The sequence below is a fragment of the Chiloscyllium punctatum genome, chromosome 5 (assembly GCF_047496795.1).
Source record: "Chiloscyllium punctatum isolate Juve2018m chromosome 5, sChiPun1.3, whole genome shotgun sequence".
NCBI classification, from domain to species: Eukaryota; Metazoa; Chordata; class Chondrichthyes; order Orectolobiformes; family Hemiscylliidae; genus Chiloscyllium; species Chiloscyllium punctatum.
This window is the reverse complement of record NC_092743.1, coordinates 43170227-43196104: the sequence shown is the minus strand read 5'-3', so window position 1 is coordinate 43196104 and position 25878 is coordinate 43170227. Positions and strand designations below refer to the sequence as shown.

The following is a 25878-nucleotide window of genomic DNA, read 5'->3' as shown; positions in this document are numbered from 1 at the left end:
AATAATTTCAATTCCTGGCTGCAAAGGGTGCTGGTGATGATTGAACAACAATCCATCCAAGTCTACTGTACATGACCTGGAAAGGTACGCCAGTGAATGAGCAATAACTTTGCAACACTCTGTTACGCCTGTAGAGAGTTTGGTCTGATCATTTACATCAGGAAGGCGGATATCATAGTCCAGGACTTTGCAATACTGCCATATATCAGACTGGAGAAGGTGAGCCTGGAGGTTACAGCTTCCTATCTAAGCTCCACTATTGCAAGCAATCCACAACTTGATGCTGAAATCAATTAGCTGTTATGTCCACGCTGAGTAACAGAGTGTGGAACAACAGCAACCTGACCGAGAGTGATCAAACAACAAATCTACCAAGTCTGTGTCCTCAAAGCACTCCTCAAAAATACTGAGCCCTTTCAGTATCATAGAAGTGTTACGGCACCGAATATCTTCTTGAATGCCTTAACTGAGCTCCCTGGGACTGTACTCGCTAGAATTTAGAAGAATGAGAGGGATCTTACTTATGAAAACATATAAAATTATGGAAGAGATAAATAAGAGAGAGGCTGGCAAGTTGTTTCTGCTGGTGAGTGAGACTAGGACTAAGGGACATGGCCTGAAGATTAGTGGGGAGTAAATTTAGGACAGAGCTGAGGAGGAATTGCTTTTCCCAGAGAATTGCGAATCTGTGGAATTCTCTGCCCAAGGAAGGAGTTGAGGCAGCTTCATTAAATATATTCAAGACATAGTTGGATGGCTTTTGCGTGCTAGGGTAATTAAGGGTTATAGGAATAATGCATGGAGGAGGAGCTGAGATGATGGAGAGATCAGCCATGATCTTAATTAATGAATATCCCTCCTGCTCCGAGACTGCTGCCTGACCTGCTGTGCTTTTCCAGCCCAACACTCTTGACACCTTTGAAGCAAGTGGGGACTTGAACTTCTCCTGGTTCCAGGATAGGGGACACCCTCATTACATCATAAGAATCCATCTCATAGCACATTTCATTACAGCAGCGTCTAACCTATCAACCACTTGACAAGGCAATATGACATATCTGAGGCAAGTAGGACTTGATCTGGATCTTCTGGCTCAGAAATGGGGACACGACCACTGCACCACAAGAGCCTTTACCTTTACAGTTTTCTAATCAATCTGTCCAGAGATATTACTACACACCATTGGAGCAGGTAGGACTTGAACCCAGCCTCCTGGCTCAGAGGGAGGGACATTATCACTCTGCAATAAGAACTTTTTCATAAAATACAAAGGTCCAATAAGCATTCATCCTACTCTTGTTCAAGTCTGAAACTCTGCTGATTTACCCTTAAAGGGACTTATATTTTGAACACCGACAAGGAGAGCTCAGCCGCCTTTACATGACTGAGGCATTTTCTCTGAACCATCTGGTAAACAAGTCGAGAATGTTTAAACACTTTGTAAGGTGGCATGAACATTTTGTCCAAATCTCAACATGATTGTGTCGAAGCTGCCCATAAGCAAGATATCCAGACTATGGCAAAGAAATTCCTGACTGTTATCAAACCCTTTGGTCTCCCAATCTGTCTCCCCAAGATGCAGGCAATGCTTTCATCAGCACCAGATGAAACAACTAATGGCATAAATCTTAAAGGTGGCGTGCTCTTTGGGGATGTCATGAGTGACGATATTAATGCAAACATCAAGAGGTTAGAGATCACATTCCAGAAAATACATATTAGATGGACAGGCCATGTCTTCCACATGAATAACTATAGAATCTCCCATGCAGATCTGCCACAGGGAAATATCTCAGGGGAAGTTAAGGTCAGTAGAGGCGAAACAAGACAAGCTTTAAAAAAAATGCTTTACAAACTTCTGCAATTCACTTGAGAAAATGCAACATTCAGCCCTGTCCATGTAAAGGCAATCACTGAGACCAGCCATTCTCAAGAATCATCTCCACCGAATGCCCAGCAACCAAAGTACTCAGAGGAAAGCTGGAAGTGGGTCAGCTCCAAAAGCTCCCAGTACCACAAACATGAACTGCCAGTTTTGTGGATGTTTACCCAACGTCACATTGAACTAATCAGAAATGTGGGATTCACAGAAAATGAAAAACAAACACAGCTTCGACATAAACAATGAAGGGATTACCACAAAGGGAAAGTCAAAGGGCTTCAAGCTGCAGTCACTGCAGAACAGATGCACTTAATCCAAATTTATTCCATAAAGCCCTCTGCCCTGACTTGGGTCACATAATAGATTTCCTGAACAGTCAAAGTTCAGGGGATGGCAGCAAAGTGGCTATTTTAGTGGGGTATTCGTTCAGAAGACTTAAAGACCCAGAGACAAGTGTTCACAATCACACCTTTACAACTGGGGAATTTCAATTCACTTAATTGCATAGGTCAGCAATTAGAAGTGAGCACCAAAGCTGACCATGTAACTACCAGATTGTCACCAAACACCCATATGGTTCATCAATGTCCTTTTGAGACAGAAATCTTTCATTACTCAGTCTGGCTTACATGTGATCCAAGCAACGTACTTGACTTTTAATTGTCCTCCGAAACGCTGTGGCAAGGTTGTGTTGTTGTTGGTTCACCACCAGTTTTCTCAAAGCGCAATTGAAGTGGTCAATACATGTGACTTTCCATCAGCATCTACATTCCATGAATGAATATAGAAATTCACAGCTATTCTATCTTCTTACCTTCTTATCTTACTGAGGGTCAACTTAATATGGGGAAACTTTTCTCTGAAGGTTTCATTCATGTCCTTTTTCAGATCGGATGGCTTAACATATTCAATCACTGTGGTCTACAGAGAAAAAAAAACTGGCTTAGTAATTCACATAGGCACAGTTATTCTTTAACTTCTGATGAACGATATATATTAAAAGTCTTAACCTGAGTTTCCCCTGAGAGTGCTGATTGACCTTTCATGTATTTTCCCCATTTCTTATTTAATCCATTTTGTATCTTCTCTATTTGATACCTCAAGCCAGTAACACAAAATGGCTTGATTTTAAAACAACAGCAAAGCACTGCAGATGTCAGAACTCTGAAATAAATTCAAATAAACACTTGGAAAGCTAGCTTCTGTGGACAGAAAGAGACAATGCTTCATATCAATAATATTTCAACAGAACAGAAGAGAAACAGATTTAAGTGCATTTTTTAAAAAAAAATCTGCAGAAGGGAAAAGGAAAAGCAAAGTGGAAGTCTGACAGAATGAAGGCCAAAGAAGATTAGATAATAAAACATTTTGTCATGCAACAGATAAAGAGTAGTAATGGATATAGTGAAGAAGCAGAGGGTTATGCTGAAAGGTGTTGGGAATATAAAAACATATGAATGCCACATGAAGGGTTAACAAGAAATACAATGATCAACCCAGCAAAACAAATGAGAATAAACCAATGTGGAGCCAGGGGTCCGGATGTACAGGCATTGAATTTAACGTTGAGACCAGAAGGCTGTAGGTTGCCCAAGTCAAAAGGTGAGGCGCTGTTCCTCAAGCTGATGTGTGCTTGGTTAGAACACTGTTGTGGACCATGGTCAGAGTAGTCCGTATGGGAGCAACAGAGAGAACTAAAGTGATAATCAACCAGAAGCTTGGGTTCTCTGCTTGCGGTTTGAAGGGAGTTGTTCCGCAAAGCACTCACTCACTCACTTTACATTTAGCCTCCCCATGTTGCAGAATCCATACGGTCAGCAGGAAATACAGTAAACTGAATCAAAAGTAGTACAACCAAATCGCTATCACGTGGAAGAAGTGCTTGGAGTTGTGTCATTCTGTGTAAGCAGGTACAGATTGGTCCCAATTATGGCAGTCAACTCTTAATATGAAAATCAGCATCCTGAATTATAATTCTGATGGACAATTGGACAGAACGGGCACTGTCTATAATCAACCTAGTTTCACCAAGATGGTCTGCTATTTTACTTGTTCAGCACTTTCAGGGTTTCTGCCCAAACAAAACTTCGTAACTCCCCAACATACTCCTTGTAACGGAGATAAGGAGAAAGCTCTTTACGCAGACAGTGGGGAACTTCTGGAATTCTCTGCTCCAGAAAGCGCTTGAGGTCAAATCGCTGAATTCCTTCAAGGAGGAGTTGGAGCTCTTAGGGCTAATGGTATCAAAGGACATGAGTCAAAAGCAAGAACACAGTATTGAGTTAGATCAGTCCTGACACATTGAATGGCGAAGCAGGCTCAAAGGACCATATAGTCTACTCCTGTTCCTTTTTCTACCTTTCTCTGTTTCTAACTCTATAGACAAGACTATTGTATGATACTTTATACTGGCTTCTGGATATTCGTATACATCACATCACCTACACTACCCTGATCAACCATGTTAAAAATCACACAACACCAGGTTATAGTCCAACAGATTTAATTGGAAGCACACTAGCTTTTGGAGCGACGCTCCTTCATCAGGTGGTAGTGGAGGGCTCAATCCTAACACAGAATTCACCCCACAAAATATATGTTAGCATGCGGGTCTTTATCTATGTGTGTGTGCCTGTCTGAGTTGGGGGTTGAGAGTGTGAAAAAGTGTGTGTGTGTGTGTGTGTGTGTGTGTAATATATATGTGTAGTGAGTGCAGAGTGCCTTAAGTCTGTGAGGGGGGTGCATGTGAGAGTGTGGCTGTGTGTGTGTGGGTGTCTGTTTGCACGTCTGTGTATATGTGTGCCCGTGTGTGTGAGAGTGTGAGAGTGTGAGCGTGTGAGTGTAGTGCAATGGTGATCACCTGTAATGTGACATGAACCCAAGGTCCCGGTTGAGGCCCTCCCTATGGGTACCAAACTTAGCTATCAGCCTCTGCTCGGTCACTTTCCTCTGCTGCCTGTACACTCCAATACACACAGACACCCACACACACACACACACTCCCACATGCACCCCCTCACAGACTTAAGACACTCTGCACTCACTACACACACACATTCTCACACTCACAACCCCCAACCCAGACAGACAGACAGATACATACACACACAGACAAAGACCCACATGCACACATATATTTTGTGGGATGAATTTGTACTTGCAGGGTTACATTGTACTTTGCTCAAAAACTGCATGCATTCATGTAGAACTCTGAGCTCAAAAACTGCAGGAATTTATGTAAAACTCCGTTATCTCACTTTTTAGATTAGAATCAATCTAAACATCATGGCATAGCCAGAGAACACAGGGGGCCAGCACCTTCAACATATTGTCTTGCTATCACCATTGTTAACAGCTAACCTGAGAATGCAACTTTTTAAAAAAAGGTTTTGTGATTTACACGTGAAGGAAGTGAAACTATCACTGTATTCTAACAGATGAAAGTCTTAACAGACAATCAATTTTTCAAAGAATAATTTCAGTTACATCACACTGTAAATTTTTGCTGTAAATTCTGTGTGTTAGGATTGAGCCCTCCACTACCACCTGATGAAGGATCGATGCTCCGAAAGCTAGTGTGCTTCCAATTAAACCTGTTGGACTATAACCTGGTGTTGTGTGATTTTTAACTTTGTACACCCCAGTCCAACACCAGCATCTCCAAATCCTGATCAACCATGGCTGTTATAAAGGAACTCTATCTTAGTCAAAAACAATTTATCTTAAACAAATTTGTGGTTTTATTTAATCCATATTTGCCGAGGTGACTGTTAAATTTTCTCCCAGATTGCCATTATTTAAAAAATTCCAAAAATAACTTAGGGAACTAGACAGATAATTAGCAAGCAGGCCTCATACCTGGCATTCATCAGATTACTCTCAGTGACATGTTCATGTTCCATAGATCATGGTGTGTGGAACTCCCTTCATAAGTCACTTCTTTTACTACGTTTATTGCTGCTTTCCAACAGCTTCCCCCATTCCCTTAGCCTCAGGCTCCCTCTCTCGATTCCTTTGTTCCCTGTGCAGCGTTTCACCACTTCCTCACCTTGAGATGCACACAAGTAGTACAAAACAAGTGGTATTGCTGCTCTGTTCCTTTAATGGCCTTGGGACCTTCCTCTCAGCAAACCTATTCATTTCACTCTGAAATTAAATCAAAAACACTACAACAAAGAGGGCTTGACTGTCTGAGACAGGACAATGAGGATCCTTTCTTGACCTGACTTAATAATATTTTCACAACTGATGCAAGGAAACAGCTTGAAAAGGATGTATTTTAGATTTTCATGTTTCAATTAAAACAAAAGGATGTTTGTCTGAGTCAGTTGTTTGTCTGAGTCACATCTAGAAAAAAATTCAATAAATCAATCTGCAGTTGAAGAAATACAGCTTTGATAAAATTATTTTAATGGACTGTAACTGCTTGATACTTTTTTTATTTAAGTGTGTAAATGTTTCAATGGTAAACCTCTTAAAATACTGGAACAGAATACTACTAAGACAAACCCAAACTCTATCATCGATGGATAGTTACACAATTAAAATAATCACCTCAAAATTGTGATTTTAAGAAAAATCATTATTTGGTTAGCTTCTATTAAAAATGTCCTTGTGAAGAAAGAGATCTGCTGCAAAGTACTGACTGCAGTGATACAGGGTGTGCAATAGACAGAGGAGCTGGGAGGGTGTGAGTGTAGTTGACGGGAAGATTATAATGAAATGTTGGGAATGTGAGAGACAATGACTGACAGTGTAGTGAAAGGAATCAAAATTATAGGGAGCCAAATATAGCTATTACCTGAGGAATTGTTCAGAGTATCACAGGATGTGTTGGAAATTAAGGGACAGTTTGGCTGCATTCAATTAGTTGGTGAGCATTATAAGGTGATGACATTGTAATGGTCTCAAATGATCTGTAGTGTGGTACCAGAGGCAGAACACAAAGTCCATAAGTTTACGTCTGCATTTCTCTTAAGTTCTCTGCCTTCAAATAGCTATGAATTAGAGCTGGTAAGCTGAAACAAGACACCCCATTTGTGGGAAGTTGCCAGATCACAACAGGGAAGTTTAGCTGAGGGAGGTCACCATGTTTATTCTTCCAAGGATATCTCTGACTCCAAGTTTGCAGTGCCTTTTTTGTAAATGGTCTTGATTCTTATTGTCTCCATTACCCGACTCCTACAGTAGTGGAACAAGTCACAAAATGGTATCCCGTGTGACAATGACAGGAGTAGTCTCCTGGTCCTGTCATCTTGAACAGGGTTGACCACACTAACCTCCTCCAACACCATCCAACTGGATGGGATCATTCTTACCTGTTTCTGGTTTTATTGATGCAGTAAATTGAGAAAATCATGGCTTCCCTTCTGACTCTTGCGATGCTCCTTCCTAAGCACTGTGGGCCATTAGCAGTACAATTATATTCGACTACAATGTACAATCCCAGCATATCCCCACACTGCCATCAAGCCAGGAGATCAACCTTAGTTCAATGAAGAGCGTAAAAGCGTACGCCTGGAGCAGCACAAGACATGCCCAAAAATGAGCTGTCAACCTAGTGTAACTACAACACAGGGCTACTTCATGCTAAACAGCACAGGTAGTTTGCGATCAGCAGAGATAATCAATCACACACAATCAGTAGATCACATCCAATCACAAATTAAATTATTAACTGGAGGAGGAAGTTCCACAAATATCCTCTTCTTCAATGATAGGAGACCCCAGCACATCAGAGCAAAAGACGAGGCTGAAGCCTCTGCAATCACCTTCAGTCAGAAGTGCTGACTAATCATCCTGAACTACCTGGATAGCAGTCATTAACCAACTGCTGACCTCATCACAGCCTTGGTCCAAACATGAAGAAAAAAAAGAGCTGAACTCAAAACGTGAGGTTAAGTGTGATATCACAGGCAACACTCAACTGGACACGGCATTAAGAATCCCTGGCAAAACTTTACACAATGGGTTTTCAAGGAAGACCTCTTACTGGTAATACCTCGCATAAATGAGGATGGTTAGGAACATAGAAGCCATTCAGTTTCTCGAGCCTGTTCTAGATCACAGCTGATCGTCTACCTCAATGCTATATTCATATAATAGCCCCATATTCCTTTACACCATTAGGAACTAAAGATCTCTCAAACTTACTTAATGGCTGAACTCGCACAACCCTGAGTGAAGAAATTATTCATCTCAGTTCCAAAGGCCTTGCCTTTTATTTGGAGACTGGGTCCCCTGGTTCTGGATCACAAAATGAAGGGAAAAGTTCTTTCCTCATCGACTCTGTCAACTCCAACAAGAATTTTGAAAATTCAATGAAATCACATCTCATTCTTCTGAACTCCAGCGAATAAAAGGTGCAATCTCTCCACAAGACAGTCTCACCATCACAGGTAATTAATCTGATGAACCTTGATTGCACTTCCTCAATGGGAACTATATCCTTCCTTAGACTTGGGGATCAAAACTTCACACAACATTCTTGGTGTGGTCTCACTAACATTCAACACGATTGGAGGAAGCCGTCTTTGTTTCAGACTCAAATCCACTTGTGCTAAATGTGAACATACCACTTGCATGCTAGCTTTCAGTGACTCATGAACAAGGACACCTAGGTCCCTTTGGACATTGTCCAGCCCCTCACCATTTGAAAAATATTTTGCAACTTTGTTCCTCCCACAAAACTGCATAATCTCACATTTACCCACATTATATTTTTCTTGGTCAATCACTAAGCCAGACTCAATCTTCTTTGAACTTTTCTCACGATCAAGACTCCCAATAATATTGCATCATCTGAAAATTTGGAAATATTACAATTGGCCCCCACACCCAAAATCATTGATATAGATTGTAAGTAGTGGGTTTCCAAACACTGATCCTTGTAGAACTCCACTGGTCACAGCATTCCATACCGAGAGTGACCTACTTACTCACAGAAGATTTACCAGGATGCTGCCTGGACTGGAGGGCATGTCTTATGAAGAAAGGTTGAGGGAGCTAGGGCGTTCCTCATTGGAGCGAAGGAGGATGAGAAGTGACTTGATAGAGGTGTACAGGTGTTGAGAGGCATAGATAGAGTGGATAGCCAGAGATTTCTTCCCATGGCAGAAATGTTTATCACGAGGGGGCATAATTTTAAGGTAATTGGAGAAAGATTTAGGGGAGATGTCAGAGGTAGGTTATTTACTTAGAGAATGGTAGGTGAGTGGAATGCACTACCAGCAGTGGTAGTAGAGTCAGACTCATTAGGGGCATATAAGCAATTCTTGGATAGGCACATGGAAGATAGCATAATGAAGGATATGTGGGTTAGTCTGATCTTAGGGTAGGATAATAGGCTGGCACAACATTGAGGCTGAAGGGCCTGTACTGGTCTATGTTCTATTCTCTATGCTTCCTGCCTGTTAACCAATCCTAAGACCATGTTAATATATTCTCCTCAATCCTATCCGCTTTAATTTGTTTACTAACCTCCTATGTAAGACTATATCAAACGTTTTCTGAAAATTGAAGTACCACACCAGTCGATTCAAACCCAATGGGCTGAAGGGCCTCTTTAGTACAATATGATTATGGGACTATGGTCATCCACCGTGTCGCCCTTATCAAACCTGCAAGGAACACCCTCTAAAAACTGTGCAGGTTTGTCAAACATGATTTCTACTTCACAAGTCTTGATTCTGTCCTGTCAAACAGTTATTTTCTATATATCCACTGCTTACAACCTTTAAAATAGATTCTAGTACCTTCCCTACCACTGCCATCAGGCTGACATTCAGTTTCTCTCTCCCTCTTTTCTTAAGCACTTCTAACAGTTATAACCTTCCAAACTACAGACATTGTTGCAGCATTACCAAAAATCTAAAAAATGATCACTACGGCATCCACTATCGCTGTGGCCATCATGAGAAACATTGGGTCCTGTAGAAACATCAATGTTTGGTTCCATTAGTTTCTCAAATGCTATTTTATTTTTATTAATTTCTTTAAGTTTCACATTCTTACTTGTCCTTTGGATTTTAATGATTTCAGGAAGATTTCTTGTGTCTCCCTCTGTGGGTGATGGAGGGCGATTATCTCAGCCACAGGAAATGACTGCTGGAGTTCTGCACAATCTCAACCACTCTCAATTTTTCCTCCACCATAAGGGCAGAAGTAGTTTTTATTGATGCAAAGCGTTCACTGATGATTTTACAATGTTGAGCACCGTTCGTGACTCCCTAGGTACTGAGGTTTACTGTGCTCACGTGCAAATATCCAGGTCTGTGCTGGAAAGTGGCAAGGTACGTTTCCATCCCTCAAACACCAGACAATGACCACCTTCAACAAAAAAAAACTTAACCATGTGCCCTTGACATTCGATGGCATTCTGACTTCCAAATGTCCCACTATAACCACCTTAGGGGTCATTATTGAACAGAAACTGAACTGGACTGGCCATATAAAATACTGTGGCCACAAGTGCAGGTCAGAGCTTGGGACTCCTCAAAGCCTGTCCACCATCTACAAGGTGCAAGTTAGGAGCGTGATGGAATACTCCTCACTTGCCTGGATAGAAGCAGATCGAACAACACAAGAACCTCAACAAAGCTCTCCACCTGATTGGCAGCACATCCACCATTATTCCTGCAAAGTGGCAGCAGCGTGTACCATCTATAAGATGCACTACAGCAACTCACCCATGTTCGGATAACAGCAATGCTAAACTCAAGAACTTTAACATCTCAAAGGACAAGAGCTGCAGCTTCATGAGAACACTAGAGCTCCCCCCGAAACCTTCAGTGTTGTTGGGTCAAAATCCTACATTTCGCATTCTAACATTATGGATCTACCGACAGTAGATGGATATGGTTCAGGAAGGCAGCTCATCTAGACCTTCCCAAGGGCCATTAGTGATGAGCACTAAATACTGGCCTGGTCAGTATGCCCACATCCTTTGAAAGAATGATAAAAAACGTTGTCGCATAATTGCATTTACACATTCATCACTGGAAGCCAACCTGTTCCAAGCAGAAGTTGCCAGGTTTTCCTGTGGCTCCTGTGTCATGCTGTGTTGTAAAGAATGGCAGTCTACAGGGTGCTAGGGAAATGATCAATACAAGAAGTCTGCAGTACGACAAGACTAACTGAAATCAATGCCCTATTAAAAAACAAATCAGCACATTTTCTGCAGTAAGTTATCCCGTTTAAGTGACTGAGAGTATGCCCAGTTATCATTGCCAGCAATGGAAAGATTACCCTGGCATATTCAAGGATCAATGTACAAGATTGGTATGGAGGTGCACTGATCTCGATCCTCCAACTGTTTGCTGGATGCTTTTGGAATATTTCCTGTGGTTCTGCTCACTGTTGTCATTTCTCACACCCAGCTTGACAGCATGCATTTGGATTACAGACTGCGACAGATGGTGAGAGGACAGTATTGTTGGTTCTTGGCTGTGTAGAATACAGCCATGCAGGAGTATTGGAAAAAGAATCAGGATCACTGGTAATTTTCCATTGCCTTTCAATTCAGAGAAAGGTCTGCTACATCTTCAGCTTCACAGTTGAATTTGGTCAGTAGATCTGTTGCACAACTGCATTCAGTTGCACAGCCCCAGTTCCTGCTGTTTGAAGTAGAAATTAATTTGGGCCAATTCCAGCATCAGATTCACACAGTGAATAATCTTAAACATCAAAAGAAATCGATCCTCATAAGGAAAACGTGAGCAGGTTCACTGTAGGGCAAAAGCAGCCCACAGTCTGTAGACTTCACATGAAGTTAAGCAAAATTTAAAATCTTTCATTCTACATTGCCAATGTTTCCTTTATGGACTGTTGGTTTGCTTTTTTTACAATTCAAAAAATGGTCACAACATTTAAAGTACTTGTAAGAATGTCCTAGAACCAGTGTATGATCCTTCCTTGCATATTGAAATTTGGCTAACATTGCTTTTAATGACAAATCAAACAACAACCCACAAACAATGGCCAGGGCTACAGCATCATTTGGTATAGAATTTCTGCCCAAAACTTTGAACGCAATGTGTCCACTATACATGCAAAAGACGACGGCATACAACCCTCAAAAGATTTCTTTCTCTTTATTCTAATCTTCCTATTATTTTGCAGTATGCCACCATCCTACACAAACTTCGGAAAGCAAAGAAGATGTCAAGCTACTGTGTAGTGGGAAGAGTTCCAGTTTCCTTGAAGCTGCTTCACAGTAGTGGACTGGCATGGAAACGTAACATGTCAGGAATGAATGTATGTCATTCACAAATTCATGCACTAGTTTAAAATCTGGCTTGTTTATTTATGATACCAAATAAAATTTAAAGCAAGACGACACACCAAGCTGTCTTGTTATGAGAAGGTGGGGAAGTTCAGCCACCTCAGCTTGCTCCCAGTCCCCTGCCATTGACTGGGACAAGGGTGTGAATCTGATGTATTACACAAAACAAACTCTTGGGGATCTGGGAGACAAATGCTTAAAAAAAGTGTAATAAAGAAAACGTAAAAGAGTATCAGCAGAACATACTGGAGATTCAGTTGTCATTGTTGAGACATTTTATAAACAAGATTTGTTTACACAACAGCCTGTATTTTATGTAAATTTACTGCAGACATTGGCACTTTCCTTCCCACTATCCAGTTGGGAATGGAATTATACAGTCATAGAGGTGCACAGCAAGGAAACAGACCCTTCAGTCCAACTTGACAATGCCGACCAGATATCCCATCCCAATCTAGTCGTACCTGCCAGCATTTGGCCCATATCCCTCCAAACCCTTCCTATTCATATAGCCACCCAGATGCCTTTTAAATGTTGCATTTATACCAGCCTCCACCACTTCCTCTGGCAGCTCATTTCATACACGTACCACCCTCTGTGTGAAAAAGATGCCCCTTAGGTCTCTTTTATATCTTTTCCCTCTCACCCTAAACTTCTGCCCTCTAGTTCTGGACTCCCCGACCCCACGGAAACGACTTTGTATATTCACCCAAACCATGCCCCTCATGATTATATAAACCTCTATAAGGTAACCCTTCAGCCTCTGACGCTCCAGAGAAAACAGCCCCAGCCTGTTCAGCCTCTCCCTATAGCTCAGATCCTCCAACCCTGGCAACATCCTTGTAAATCTTTGCTGAACCCTTTCAAGTTTCACAACATCTTTCCGATAAGAAGGAGACCAGAATTGCACGCAATATTCCAACAGTGGCCTAACCAATGTCCTGTACAGCCGCAACATGACCTCCCAACTCCTGTACTCAATACTCTGACCAATAAAGGAAAGCATACCAAACGCCGCCTTCACTATCCTATCTACCTACGACTTCACTTTCAAGGAGCTATGAACCTGCACTCCAAGGTCTCTTTGTTCAGCAACACTCCCTAGGACCTTACCATAAAGATTCGCTTTCCCAAAATGCAGTAGCTCGCATTTATCTAAATTAAACTCCATCTGCCACTTCTCAGCATGTCGGCCCATCTGATCAAGATCCCATTGTACTTTGAGGTAATCTTCTTCACTGTCCACTATACCTTCACGTTTGGTGTCATAAACTTACTAACTATACCTGTTATGATCACATCCAAATCATTTATATAAATGATGAAAAGAAATGGACCCAGCACCGATCCTTGTGGCACTCCACTGGTCACAGGCCTCCAGTCTGAAAAACAACCCTCCACCACTACCCTCTGTCTTCCAACTTTGAGCCAAATGGCTAATTTGGCTCTGTATCCAAATGGCTAATTCTCCCTGTATTACATGAGATCTAACCTTGCTAACCAGTCTCCCATGGGGAACCTTGTCAAATGCCTTACTGAAGTCCAGATGAATCACGTCTACTGCTCTGCCCTCATCAATCCTCTTTGTTACTTCTTCAAAAAAACTCAATCAAGTTCGTGAGATATGATTTCCCACACACAAAGCCATGTTGACTATCCCTAAATCGGTCCTTGCCTTTCCAAATACATGTACATCCTGTCCTTCAGGATGCCCTCCAACAACTTGCCCCCCACTGACATCAGGCTCACTGGTCTGTAGTTCCCTGGCTCATCCTTACCACCTTTCTTAAACAGTGGCACGACATTAACCAACCTCCAGTCTTCCGGCACCTCACCTGTGACTATCGATGATATAAATATCTCAGCAAGGGGCCCAGTAATCACTTCCCTAGCTTCCCACAGAGTTCTAGGATACACCTGATCAAGTCCTGGGGATTTATCCACTTTTATAGACATGCAACACTTCCTCCTCTGTAATATGGACATTTTTAGATGTCACCATCCATTTCTCTACATTCTATAACTTCCATGTCCTTCTCCATAGTAAATACTGATGCAAAATATTCATTTAGTTTCTCACACGTCTCCTCCGGTTCCACACAAAGGCCACCTAGTTGATCTTTGAGGGGCTTTATTCTCTCCCTAGATATCCTTTTGTCCTAAATGTATTTGTAAAAACCTTTTGGATTCTCCTTAACTCTATCTGCCAAAGCTATCTCATGTCCCCTTTTTGCCCTCCTGATTTCCCTACTGCCTTTATACTCTTTTAAGGATTCACTCTATCTATCCTGCCCATACCTGATACGTGCTTCCTTCTTTTTCTAAATCAAATCTTCAATTTCTTTAGTCATCCAGCGTTCCCTACACCTACCGGCTTTTCCTTTCATCCTAACAGGAATATATTGTCTCTGGACTCTTGTTACCTCATTTCTGAAGGCTTCCCATTTTCCAACCATCCCTTTACCTGCGAACATCTGCCCCAAATCAGCATTTGAAAGTTCTTGCATAACACCGTCAAAATTAGGCTTCCTCCAATTTAGAACTTCAACTTTCAGATCCTTTTCCATCATTATTTTACAGAACAGTGGACAGTTAGTAGGGCAAACAGTGGAGATGCCCTGTAAATGTTTATAAACAAATAGTGCTTAAGAACAGAGACATTTTTGGGTAGTAAACATTGGCTCTGATTTCCATCAGGTTATATCAATTCCTTTGGGGCAGCGATGGCATTGGGCATTCCAAGCAGCTTAACAGGTTTTGAATCCTAGCCATCGCAAGTTCAGAGCTTTTGGGCACTTGTGGTATTGTTCGTATCTCTGGGCTAGAATGTCCCAGCTCAGCTTCCACCTGGTCAAGGCATAACAGCACCTCTTCTCCCCCAGGCACCTCAGGAAATTCGGCATGTACAGAAGGACCCTCACACCAACTTCCACATTGAAATCATACTGTCCAGGTACATAACGGTCTGATAGGGAACTGCTCTGCCCAGGACTGTAAGAAACTGCAGAAAGATATATGCACAGTCCAGACCATTACGGAAGCCAACCTTCTATCCATGGACTCCATTTACATGGTTCGCTGCCACAGAAAGGCTGCCAGCATCAAAGATCCATCACACCCTGGTACTGGTATGGATCTTCTACAAGCTCTTCCATCAGACAGAAGATACAGAAGCCTGAACACAGGCACCACCTTATTAAACTGATGAATGGACTCTCTAGCCCCAAATAATGCTGACCTTGCTAACATTGTTCTCACCAAATGCAATGTAACCTGTTTGCCTGTGTCCATTTTTTTTAACAACCTCTGATCGGTAGATCCTTGCCTACTATGATCTGCCTACACTGCTCATAAACAAAGCTTTTCATTGTACTGCAGTACAGGTGACAATAACTCAATCATAACATACCCAACTTCAAAAGGTAATACCCGACTCCATGAGGTAATATGGAATGGAAATCGAATGTTTTGCCCTTAATTTTACTGGGAATGGAATCTAAAAATAGGGAGCTTTTGCTGAAACTATACATGGCATAAGTCAGACCACAGATGGAATACTTGAATAATTTGAGGCCCCTTATCTAAGGCAATACAGAATAGCATGAGTGGCACTCCATAGAAAGTTCACTAGGCTGATACCAGGTATGGATATGAAGACAGAGAAGAAATTCCATCTGATCTCTCACAGGGTAGTGAACTTGTGGAATTCTTTAATCACAGAAGGCTGGTGAGACTGGATCATTAAGTCTATTCAAGGCTGAGATGGTTAGATTTTTAAATCAGTAAGGGAATGAATTGTTGCACAGAAAAAGCAAGCAGCATTGAGGATTATCAGATCAGCCGCAATCTTACTGAATGGAGGAGCAGACTCCATGGGTTGATAGAATTTGGATTTATAGTCCCTAATCACTGGCTCCATCTGCATCTCCCTGATGTTGCTTTGTGCCTTATCAGGATGGTAAAAATCTGACCCCATTGTCAAAGACGCCCCCTTTGCCTTTTACTTTCAGGTACATGATGATTACACAACATGGACAACACCAGAGATAGATTTCAGCTTTTCATCATGCCAAATGCAACACATTGACCGTCTCTCACTTTTCAACCTGATCCATTAAATGTGCACACAAAGCAAGTCCTCTTTTACTCCCCACATCTTTGGTAATAAATTTTGGGACTGGATCATGTTTAGTAAATCCCTTTCGGGAATTGGCATTCCGAGGAAGCTTGTGCACAATAAAGATTTCCCTGAGAAGTTCTTAACTCATTATCGAACATCATCAACAGGAAGGAAGTAGGCCAAAGATTATACATAAGGTCAGTGTTGATTTATCACTTACAACTTAAAGCACTGGAGCAATCAAGTCTCTGCTATACAGTGCAAATCACAACAAACAGACTGTATTAGAACAACACGCAAAAATATTTTTTTTCAAACATCTACTCCTGTTAATATTAGTATTAAAGAGAAATATTTCAGTTACAGACAGAAGACAATGGCCAAGATCTTTTGATCCTGATCGTACAAAAAGAATACATACTTATTTTTACAGGGACCTCCTGAGGCGTGTTCTCAGCTGAAACAGCTTAGCACAGTTCAGAAATTCATTCAGTCAGCAGCAGATTGTTCACTGTTGAAACTATGTTCCTATTTCAGTACAAAACCTACAGAATTCCTATGTTTACACGTCCTGAAGCCACTTTCACCGCTGCGGAAGGAAGGGAGATGTGAGAGTTAAGCGAGAGCTTAGTGTGCCACAGGGGTGAGGTGTTAGAGACTGGGGGACGGAAGTGTCGAGCAATAAGGTAGATGAGAGGGGAGGTGTGGGGATAGGGGTGGCAGGTAGAATTATAGACGTAACAGATTGATGGTCTGTGAATGGGGGTTGGGGAGATTGAGGTTAGTCATGAATCAGTTTAATAGTTATCCAAGAAATAGAGCAGGTTTTATTTCATTTTAATTCATGCAGAGAATCTGGGCATCAATGGCCAGGCCAACATTTACTGACCAACTCTAATTGTCCAGAAGGCACTTAAGAATCAGCCACATGGCTGAGAGTCTGGAGTCACATATAGGCCAAGGATGGCAGCCTCTTTCCTGAAAGAACATTAGTGATCCAGACGGCTCTTTCCTGACAATCAACAATGGGTTCACGGTCATTATTAGATTCCTAATTCCTGATTTACATTGAATTCAAATTCTACCATCTGTTGTGATGGGATTCAAATCCAGAACATTACCTGGGTTTCTAGATTAGGCCATCACCTCCCCAGATAGTCACCTTAAACTTGGGACTTTGCTGTTGGCTTCCAGGCTTCAGGTAATTGCTCATTGGAAATTTCAATTTTCAGGATAATTCCCAGGAATTTCACTGCAGCAGGACTGCCATGAGGAAAACATACAAGTACTGTCTACTCTGTTTGCCATTGGAAGATTGACTCTAGGTCAATAGATCTTGTAATTTACAAATATGTACACCTACTCTCTGATTAACCTCAGCAGTTATTAAGTAGCTCCCATTACATTCTCTCAAAGAGAAACATTGACCTTAAAGGGTCAGACCGCAATTGGCAGCAATAAATCACAGCCATAATCCCAGACCACAAACTACTCTTAAGATTCATTAATGGCATTCCTTGTATCACTATGTGCCACTGCATTTATACCATGCGAGTTAACAAATCTCAAACAAATTGGCATCACTGTCCTCAGTGGGATGCACCTTCAAGAGCGGAGCAGAAGTAACAAGCAGGGGAAAGACACATTCTACAGGCAAGGAAAGGGTGGCAGCAATGTTCAAATCCATGGAGTTGGCTTTGCCATTCAGAAACCAATTGCCTATTCACTACCTGAACCCCCCAGTTGTAGATATGAAAGGTTCATGGCACTTCACCCACAGCTCAGCCAATAATCAATACACCACTGTCATCAGCACTTGTGACCCATCCTCGATTCAGGTGGAAACATTAAGGAAAAGATCAACCCTGCACAAAGCGAAGTCTTCACATTATCTTTCACAGAGAAGAGTGCGTTGTCAGTGGAATTATTGTAGCGTTCTCCTCTTCCATTTGTAACAGAGCTGATTTTAATTTCTTTTCCTCTTATTTCTTTTGCTGTTTGAAATAGTCTATGGTGTGTTCCCCTCAAACAATCACTTTGTGAAGTCTAACTTTAAAATGAATGTTAAGGTTAAGGTTAAAACAAACTCTAAGTGTGCAACCCTAAGGAAATAAATTTTTGCAACATATATATGCATAGTAGGAACAAAAGCAAAAGGAACAAAGTCATTTGCAGCTGCAAATAACATTTCCAATAAAAGGTATGGGGACTGATTCACATGGCTGACAGTGCAGTAAATCCATGCTCAGTGAAGGTTCTTGCAGTTAGTTGCTCTGACAGAATTCACTTTCCTGGGAGTTCAAGTGGATGCATTTGAAGGGTTGGCAGTATGATTTTTGTAAACTGGAAATTAATTCACTACTCAGGCAAAATAGAGGATTTACCCGAGATATCAGATTGAGACTAGAAGCCTGCTTTTGCTGAGCCTGAAACTACTCGCTGTCTGTCCCAGAGTTAAAAAGTAAACTGAGAGATTCAGCACTGCCTGGTTTAAAATCTGTTTTTTAAAAAAAACCATACGTTTCAGTCACGTGACAGAGTTCCTGGAGAAGGTAATTCAATTTAACAAAGTGGTTTCAACATCTCTTGTCAAAACTGGTATATTTTGTAGAGATAACTATGGAGTTACTATCATCATTTCAGTCATAATGGTTTTTAAATCTGTTCTTTGTTCAGAACTGGCTGGGGTAGGCACAGTGTCTGTTGTTCTAATTTCATACAAATGTGCCATATGATATTACAGAAGATGATGGAGCTTTTGTGCTGGTAATTTCTACAAGTAGCCAAGTGGCTCACTTTGTGTGAGCAGCCAAACTGAATTCCAGAGTTCCATTTTAAACTTTAGAGAAGACAGTATGGTTTTTCCATTTAGAAAAGAGAAGAATTTACAATCTCTCTTCATGCCTTGCCAGTATGTCACATCCCAGAACAGCAGACCCGAGGACTCTATCTGGGGACTCTAATGGCAAGACTGGTCATGAGTCCGACTTCAGGAGAGCGGTAATTGAGACAAATCAATGTGAACGATGCCCTCCTGCTGACAAAAAGTGGGCTGAGGATGAGCTTTTTCTAACAAACACGGTCAGGACTCGCCTGGGAAAGTGGACTGAGATTCAAGGCTCACCACACCTGGGATTGCCACCAAAATTAATGATATAGCTAAAGTACGCAAAGTCCTAATTTGCCAGTTGAATGAACTCAGGTTAACAGAAAACATCGTAAGGTAACTAGAACTATGACTCATAACATAGAAATCAGTCCAACTACAAGGAAACAAAATGTAAATCACCAACCAAACAGGGCTGTTAGGAGTGGAAGAAAATAAATAATGGGGAAAGAGTTCAATAGTATTAATCTTTAGTACTCTTCCTTCCAAGACACTGTATTCACTGATGTCATTATTTCCCAATACTTTCAATTCTTTGTGAAGACATAAGGCAGTTCACATGCCAGTTGCAAAGACTTACAGTTACTGGTTAGCTGACAGCAACTATTAAAGAGAGCAAGACAAAGAAAAAATGAAAGAGAGAGGATTGGGGAGGAGGGGAGAGGTGGGAGAGAGAGAGGGATAGAGGAAGGGTGAGAGAAAGGATGAGGGGGGAGCGAGAGGGAGGGGGCCGGACGAGAGGGGGCTGGGCAAGAGAGAAGGTTGAGGTAGACCCTTTCATTGCTGCAGGCTGATGAACTTCCATCAAACACAAGATATCACAAATGGCAAAAGACCAAGAGGACAAAATTCAAAGTCTCTTCAGAAACTATTTAAATGGATGAAAACTACAAGCTGTATGGTCCCTATGGCAATGCAAGTGAGGTCTCAAAGGTTTAAAGTCCCTTCAAAAGGACTTTATCCTATCCAGGAGGATTTAGTTGCATTGGAGATAGTACAGAGAAGGTTCAATTCAAGACTGATTCGAGAGATGAAGGGCTTACCTTATCATGAAAGATTGAGCAGTTCAGGCCGAAACTTGCTCAAGCTTAGAAGAAATGGAAGAGATCTAATTAAGGCATACAAGATGCTCAAGGAGATTGAGAAAATAAATGTTGAGCAATATTTCCCTCTGTGGGGCAACTTAGGACATGAAGTCATAGGTTTAAAACAACTAATGGCAGATTTAAAACAGAAATGAGGAGGAATTACTGCTGTCAAAAGATGTGCAGCAGCCGATGCTAGACTGGGGTGGACAAAGTTAAAAATCACACAACACCAGGTCATCGTCCAACAGGTTTATTTGGAAGCACTAGATTTCAAAGCGCTGCTCTTTCATCAGCTAGCTGAAGGAGCAGCGCTCCGAAGGCTTGTAGTTCCGAATAAACCTGTTGGACTATAACCTGGTGTAATGCTGTCAAAAGAATTGTGTAACTGTGGAACTCACTATCCCATACAGCAGTGTCGTTCTCATCTGTGAGGGACTATTGCTGATGACGATGGAGAGCAGCGGATGTTGTGACACTGAATAAATTTAAAGAGGAAATAGACTTTTAATCAGCAATGGGTTAAAGTGTTACGGGGATTGCTTGGGAAGGTGAAGTTGAGACCAAGGTGAAATCAGCCATAACTGTATTAAACAGCGGAGCTGACTTGAGGGGCTGAATTGCCTGTTCCTATTCCTAGTTCTTATTCTAAGACACCATGCATGCAACCTATGGATTTGGGAGGAAAATAAACCCCATTCTTCCTGCTTTGTCCACCCCACCCACAAGATTATGACAACTGTAATCATCTTCAAAAAGGTAAATAAATTCTTCTTTGGAAACATGCAAGGTATTTTCTGGTTGCCAATAGCAGCAAAAGTCCTGACAAAGCCTCTTCTGAAATGCTACATCTCAAGGCTGAGGAAACCCTCCCAGAGACAAAGCACAGTTTTAGCCCTTCCAAGAGAAAGCCCAAAGTGGCCTTTGTTGCTAAGAATACACAAGGGAAATGCTGAGAACACCAGCAGGAATTTTTCATTGTATTTACTGACCTGAACAAAGCTTTTAATCAATAAATGGTGAGGCTCTGTTGATTGGTTTGCCTGGGATTTGGCTTGGTCTAAGCAGCTTAATCAAGAACCTGCATGCTGATGTGGCTGGGAGATCGGAAATAGGTGCTTTCAAACTCCAGAACTGTGTCAAGCAAGGCTGTGTGGAAGCCTCCACAGCACTTACAATCCACCCAACAGTGGATATTCACCTCAAACATCAACTGCCCTCTGGTGTGAGTATTAAATACCACCCAGATGGAAAAGATCTTAACTTCAGTTGCCTCTATCAAAACTGAGGTAAAAACAATGACTGCAGATGCTGGAAACCAGATTCTGGATTAGTGGTGCTGGACAAGCACAGCAGTTCAGACAGCATCCAAGTAGCTTCGAAATCGACGTTTCAGGCAAAAGCCCCTCATCCTGATGAAGGGCTTTTGCCCGAAACGTCTATTTCGAAGCTACTTGGATGCTGTCTGAACTGCTGTGCTCTTCCAGCACCACTAATCCAGAATCTATCAAAACTGAACTGACCAATGTACAGAGAGATGACCTACAGTGAGGAACACAGCCGTGCCGTAGCCCAGTCTGCAACATATCTTCAGAACACTCAGATTCTATCGAATTCCGTGAATCGAATTCAGCAAACACAGCCACCCCACATCCTCTCTCACCTTAAAAACGGGAGCACTGCCCTTTAAGGTGCAGGAGGGAGTTTGACAGAATCAGACACAAGCCTGGTAAAGATTTGGTGGTGAAGGTCAGAGGTACGAGCAGACAAGTCCTTCCTTCAGAATGTGCTCAGTGATTTTCAGATGTAGCTGGCGTATACTTTTAATTCTAGGTCTCCATACCATCTAGGTCTCTACTATTCAATCCAATCATTGCTCATGTGTGGCTTGGTTTCTGGCCAACACCCCCACTGGTACTATTCACCTACACCCCTGGCACTGCCCAGCTCAACATAGCCTGTTTTGCTCAGCCCAGTCAACTCCCACATTTGGTCCAATCCCTAATATCCCCACATCTCATTAGACCAGCCGAGGGTGGAGGAGAGCTGCAAGGAGGAAAGTGGAGTCACAGGGAGTGACAGTGTGTGGGTGTGGGTTGTAAAGAATGTATCTTCTTATTTTTCTATATTTTTAATTATAGACTGAAATCAGAAAAGGACCTGTCTGAACACCAAGGATTCCTGCACCTTGCAGAAAAAAAAAGTGATGTTTACACTCATTGTAATTGCTGGTTACACAGCTGTTGGTTGAAGCAGCGTGGAAAGCTGAGATCCACATGAGCTCGACACAGGGTTGGTGTATGAATGGAATTTTGGTCAGCAACAAGTAGCTGATTAGTCTTTGAAATGGTGACCAGCTATTGGCAACAAAGGCCTCCTGACTGCCTGGTGCACAACTTGAATTGTGAATACTCAAGTCAGAAATTATTGGACCTCTGGAAGGCAAGAAGTTATTATTGCTCTGTAGTAGAAAGCATCTGAAGCCTGAACATAGCCCATTTATTTCCTCTGATCAACTGTTAGAAGCTGTGACTTTTAATTACAAGTCAGAGATCCTTATGAGTATGAACTAGTCACCCTGTGCCTTCCGCAAACAATACAAAGTACCTGGAGGAAGATTGAGAAGCAGTTTTCCAATCACAGAACGATCACTGCAACAAAGCTTGTAGCCATGGACCACTAAACTGCCTTATTATCTTTACCACCATCCAGAATACCTATGCTTTTGCGTCTGTCTGTACATGTAGAGGTGGTGGTTTAGTAGGTGGTTAACAAGGTGTATTATTACAGTTGAACAAGTAGTTGTACGTCATTAAAAAAAACCAAAAGAGCTGCAGATGCTGTAAATCAAAAACGAAAACAAAAGTTACTGGAAAAGCTCAGCATCTGTGAACAGAAATCAAAGTTAACATTTTGAGTCCAGTGACCCTTCTGAGGACCAGAAACATTAATTTTGATTTCTCTTCATAGACACTGTCAGACCTGCTGAGCTTTTCCAACAACCTCTATTTTTGTTAAAATTGTATGCCAATGGTTTGTAATGTTTATCTGTGGTTCAAATCTATGTGTAATATATAGTAAATTGTGTTGAATACAGGCACCTGGTCCATGCTTTCTGTCAACTTGGGTTTGAAATACTGTACAGGTAAATTGCAACATTCTTCTTACTTTTCCGAATCATTAAGCTTTGTGACAACTGCAGTAATAATGGGGCTTGAATTCAGGTATGCTACCTGGGTGAGGAGTGACAGTGTCTACGCACGTGACAGTGCTGGAGATGCTGCAGGGGATGGTGAACAAAACTAGTATGCAGAGAGCAGATGTGCAGAAGAGTGTCATGGGAATAATGAAATGCTTCGACTTGACTCATAATTGCTAGGTGCAGCTCTAAGTAAAATCAGTGTAAAATACTGTGCAGTTGCCAAAAACAGGCTGAATTTACAGACCAACAGACCCTGGGAGGCCCATTGTCATCTGCACCTATGGGGACATTCTGGGCAGATTGGAAGGTCAAGGTTCCAGCATCAGTCAGCTTTCTCAATCGTGACAAACATTGCCATTGGGACCAGGAGATCTGGGCCAGCATTCATTTCAATTTTTAGAATGCAGTGTGCAAAAGAGACAGTAGGACGCACAAAAAAAAAACCCACGAGCCTTCACAACTTCTGTTACACCCTCAAAGTTGTATTATTAATTGTTTACTATTTTTCATGTAAAACGGTGTAGAATTTGTGCTGGCTTTCTTCTGGTCTTCAATTGTGAATATGAAACCACATAAGGTCCTGAAGAAGCTAACCAAGCACAAGGCAAACATGGAGAATGCTGGACAAATTCTGCAGATCAAGCTCTGACCCACTTTCAAAGTCACACTGGACTTGAAACATTAACACATTTTGTCTCTCCATCAATGCTGGTAGACTTGCTGAGTTTCTCCAGCATTCTCGGTGTTTCTTCCAGATTTGCAGCATATGCAGTATTTTGCTTTTAGTCAATGAGACTAGGCACAGAATAGGCATTAACTGCTTAAAGGCTAAAAGGCTTAAACTATCATTCTATAATTGCTCGGTAAAAACAATGACCGCAGATGCTGGAAACCAGATTCTGGATTAGTGGTGCTGGAAGAGAACAGCAGTTCAGGCAGCATCAGAGGAGCAGTAAAATCGACGGTTCGGGCAAAAGCCCTTCATCAGACTTTTGCCCGAAACGTCGATTTGCTGCTCCTCGGATGCTGCCTGAACTGCTCTGCTCTTCCAGGGACACTAATCCAGAATTCTATAATTGCTACAATTTAAAGTCACAGTTCCTAATCTTTCTAGATTTTATGTTTTATAACTGGGAGTGGAGGAATTAAGGACTAAAACGTTAGGATCCCTTTCATCACATCAAAACTTCGAACACAGCGCTCATTTTACATCTTGGATGTTTGCTCGCTCTGTTACCTTCAGCAGCGTGAATAAATAATCATATTCAGCCAGGTTCTAAACCGTAAAGAAAGCTCATTACTCAAGAGAGCTCAAGTTGCACCTCCACTGTTCTCTTGAGGGATAATAAATGATTGAAAGCGATGCAAAATGAATTATTCCCACAACAGTTTGCTCAACACGTTTCTCCCAGTATGCTACAGTGCTAAGTTTGAGTGTATCAGAAAACTCATTTGATTTCTGTTCTATGCAGAGTTCATTCATCTCAGCCAGGGTAACATTAGGACCATTAAAACTGGTCAGAGGACTTGGAGAAAAGGGACTAAGTTGGCCTGATTGCATGAGCAAGTTGACTTCAGTTGGAGCTAGTTTGTCACCCTGACCAGGGAGCTCTGAAAAGGTTTGATCCCTTGGCCCAGTGTGCTGGGTTGACCAGGCAGAAAGCCCAAGTGAATACCGTCAATAACAGCTGCTTGCCTCCCCAGTGGCTGTTCTCAGCCGAGTCCCAAGAGGAAGAGAGAGAGTTGATTGAGATTCTTGCACAGTCAGGGGAGCAGCCGGGAGCATTCCTGCTCCTCTCCCCTCGACAGGGATAGGCAATTTCAGAAAAACAAACTACTACTGCACAGACTGGGCGCTGGAAGCCCCACAGCTAAATTCATCCGCAGTGCGCCCGTTACGTGACCCAATTAGGCAGCAATTTCCACATCAGTGACTTCTGCCAGAAATTCTGCAGGTTGCTTGTGAAGCGATGGGTACTGCATGTGACAACATCAATATTCAAAAAAGCCTACAACATTCACTGCCTGGATTCACATGTCAATACAACTTTGGCAAGATACCAGAGAGGAAACTACACACAAGGAACTCAGTATAAGCAGTGCTTCACGAGGGAATGGGAATTCAAAACAGATCAGGTGCATTTTTTCTACTTATTGCTAACTTCCAATTTTAAACTAGTTTTGGAAATCTGAACGCCCCATTTTTAAACTTTCATTCCTTGCTGTTTGGATATCTTGGTAATTTTTACTTGGATCACCTCGGCGAATCCTCCTCACATCTTTGAAAACATAGCCTTGAGGTCTCTTTTCCAGAGGAAGCAAGTTTAACCATCCCTCCCATCGCTTCATATTTATTCACAATACTTTCTTGACAGTTTGAATGGATATGCATGTTTCACAATAATACTTCTGCAGTGATG

General features: G+C 41.8%; 2 protein-coding genes across 9 annotated transcripts in view; one reads left to right on the top strand and one right to left on the bottom strand.

Annotated features, from left to right (window-relative positions):
• Positions 1-25878, bottom strand: part of cables1 (Cdk5 and Abl enzyme substrate 1) — a 164705-nt gene that overhangs the window by 20575 nt on the left and 118252 nt on the right. For both annotated transcript variants that reach the window (XM_072570130.1, XM_072570129.1), the window contains one exon: positions 2697-2803. In XM_072570130.1, coding sequence (XP_072426231.1) covers positions 2697-2803 — 107 coding nt within the window. The remainder of the gene's footprint in view (positions 1-2696; positions 2804-25878) is intronic.
• LOC140477023 (UDP-N-acetylglucosamine transporter TMEM241 homolog) overlaps positions 1-25878 on the top strand; it is a 225545-nt gene that overhangs the window by 172156 nt on the left and 27511 nt on the right. For 2 of the 7 annotated variants that reach the window (XM_072570142.1, XM_072570140.1), the window contains one exon: positions 22398-23321. The exons of 2 other annotated variants lie outside the window; for them this stretch is intronic. In XM_072570142.1, the coding sequence (XP_072426243.1) occupies positions 22398-22424 (27 nt within the window). In that variant the 3' untranslated portion in view covers positions 22425-23321. Of the gene's footprint in view, positions 1-12001; positions 12176-15046; positions 15442-22397; positions 23322-25878 lie in introns of those variants that run through there. 3 more of the 7 variants (XR_011960639.1, XM_072570134.1, XM_072570137.1) reach the window with 3 other exon arrangements.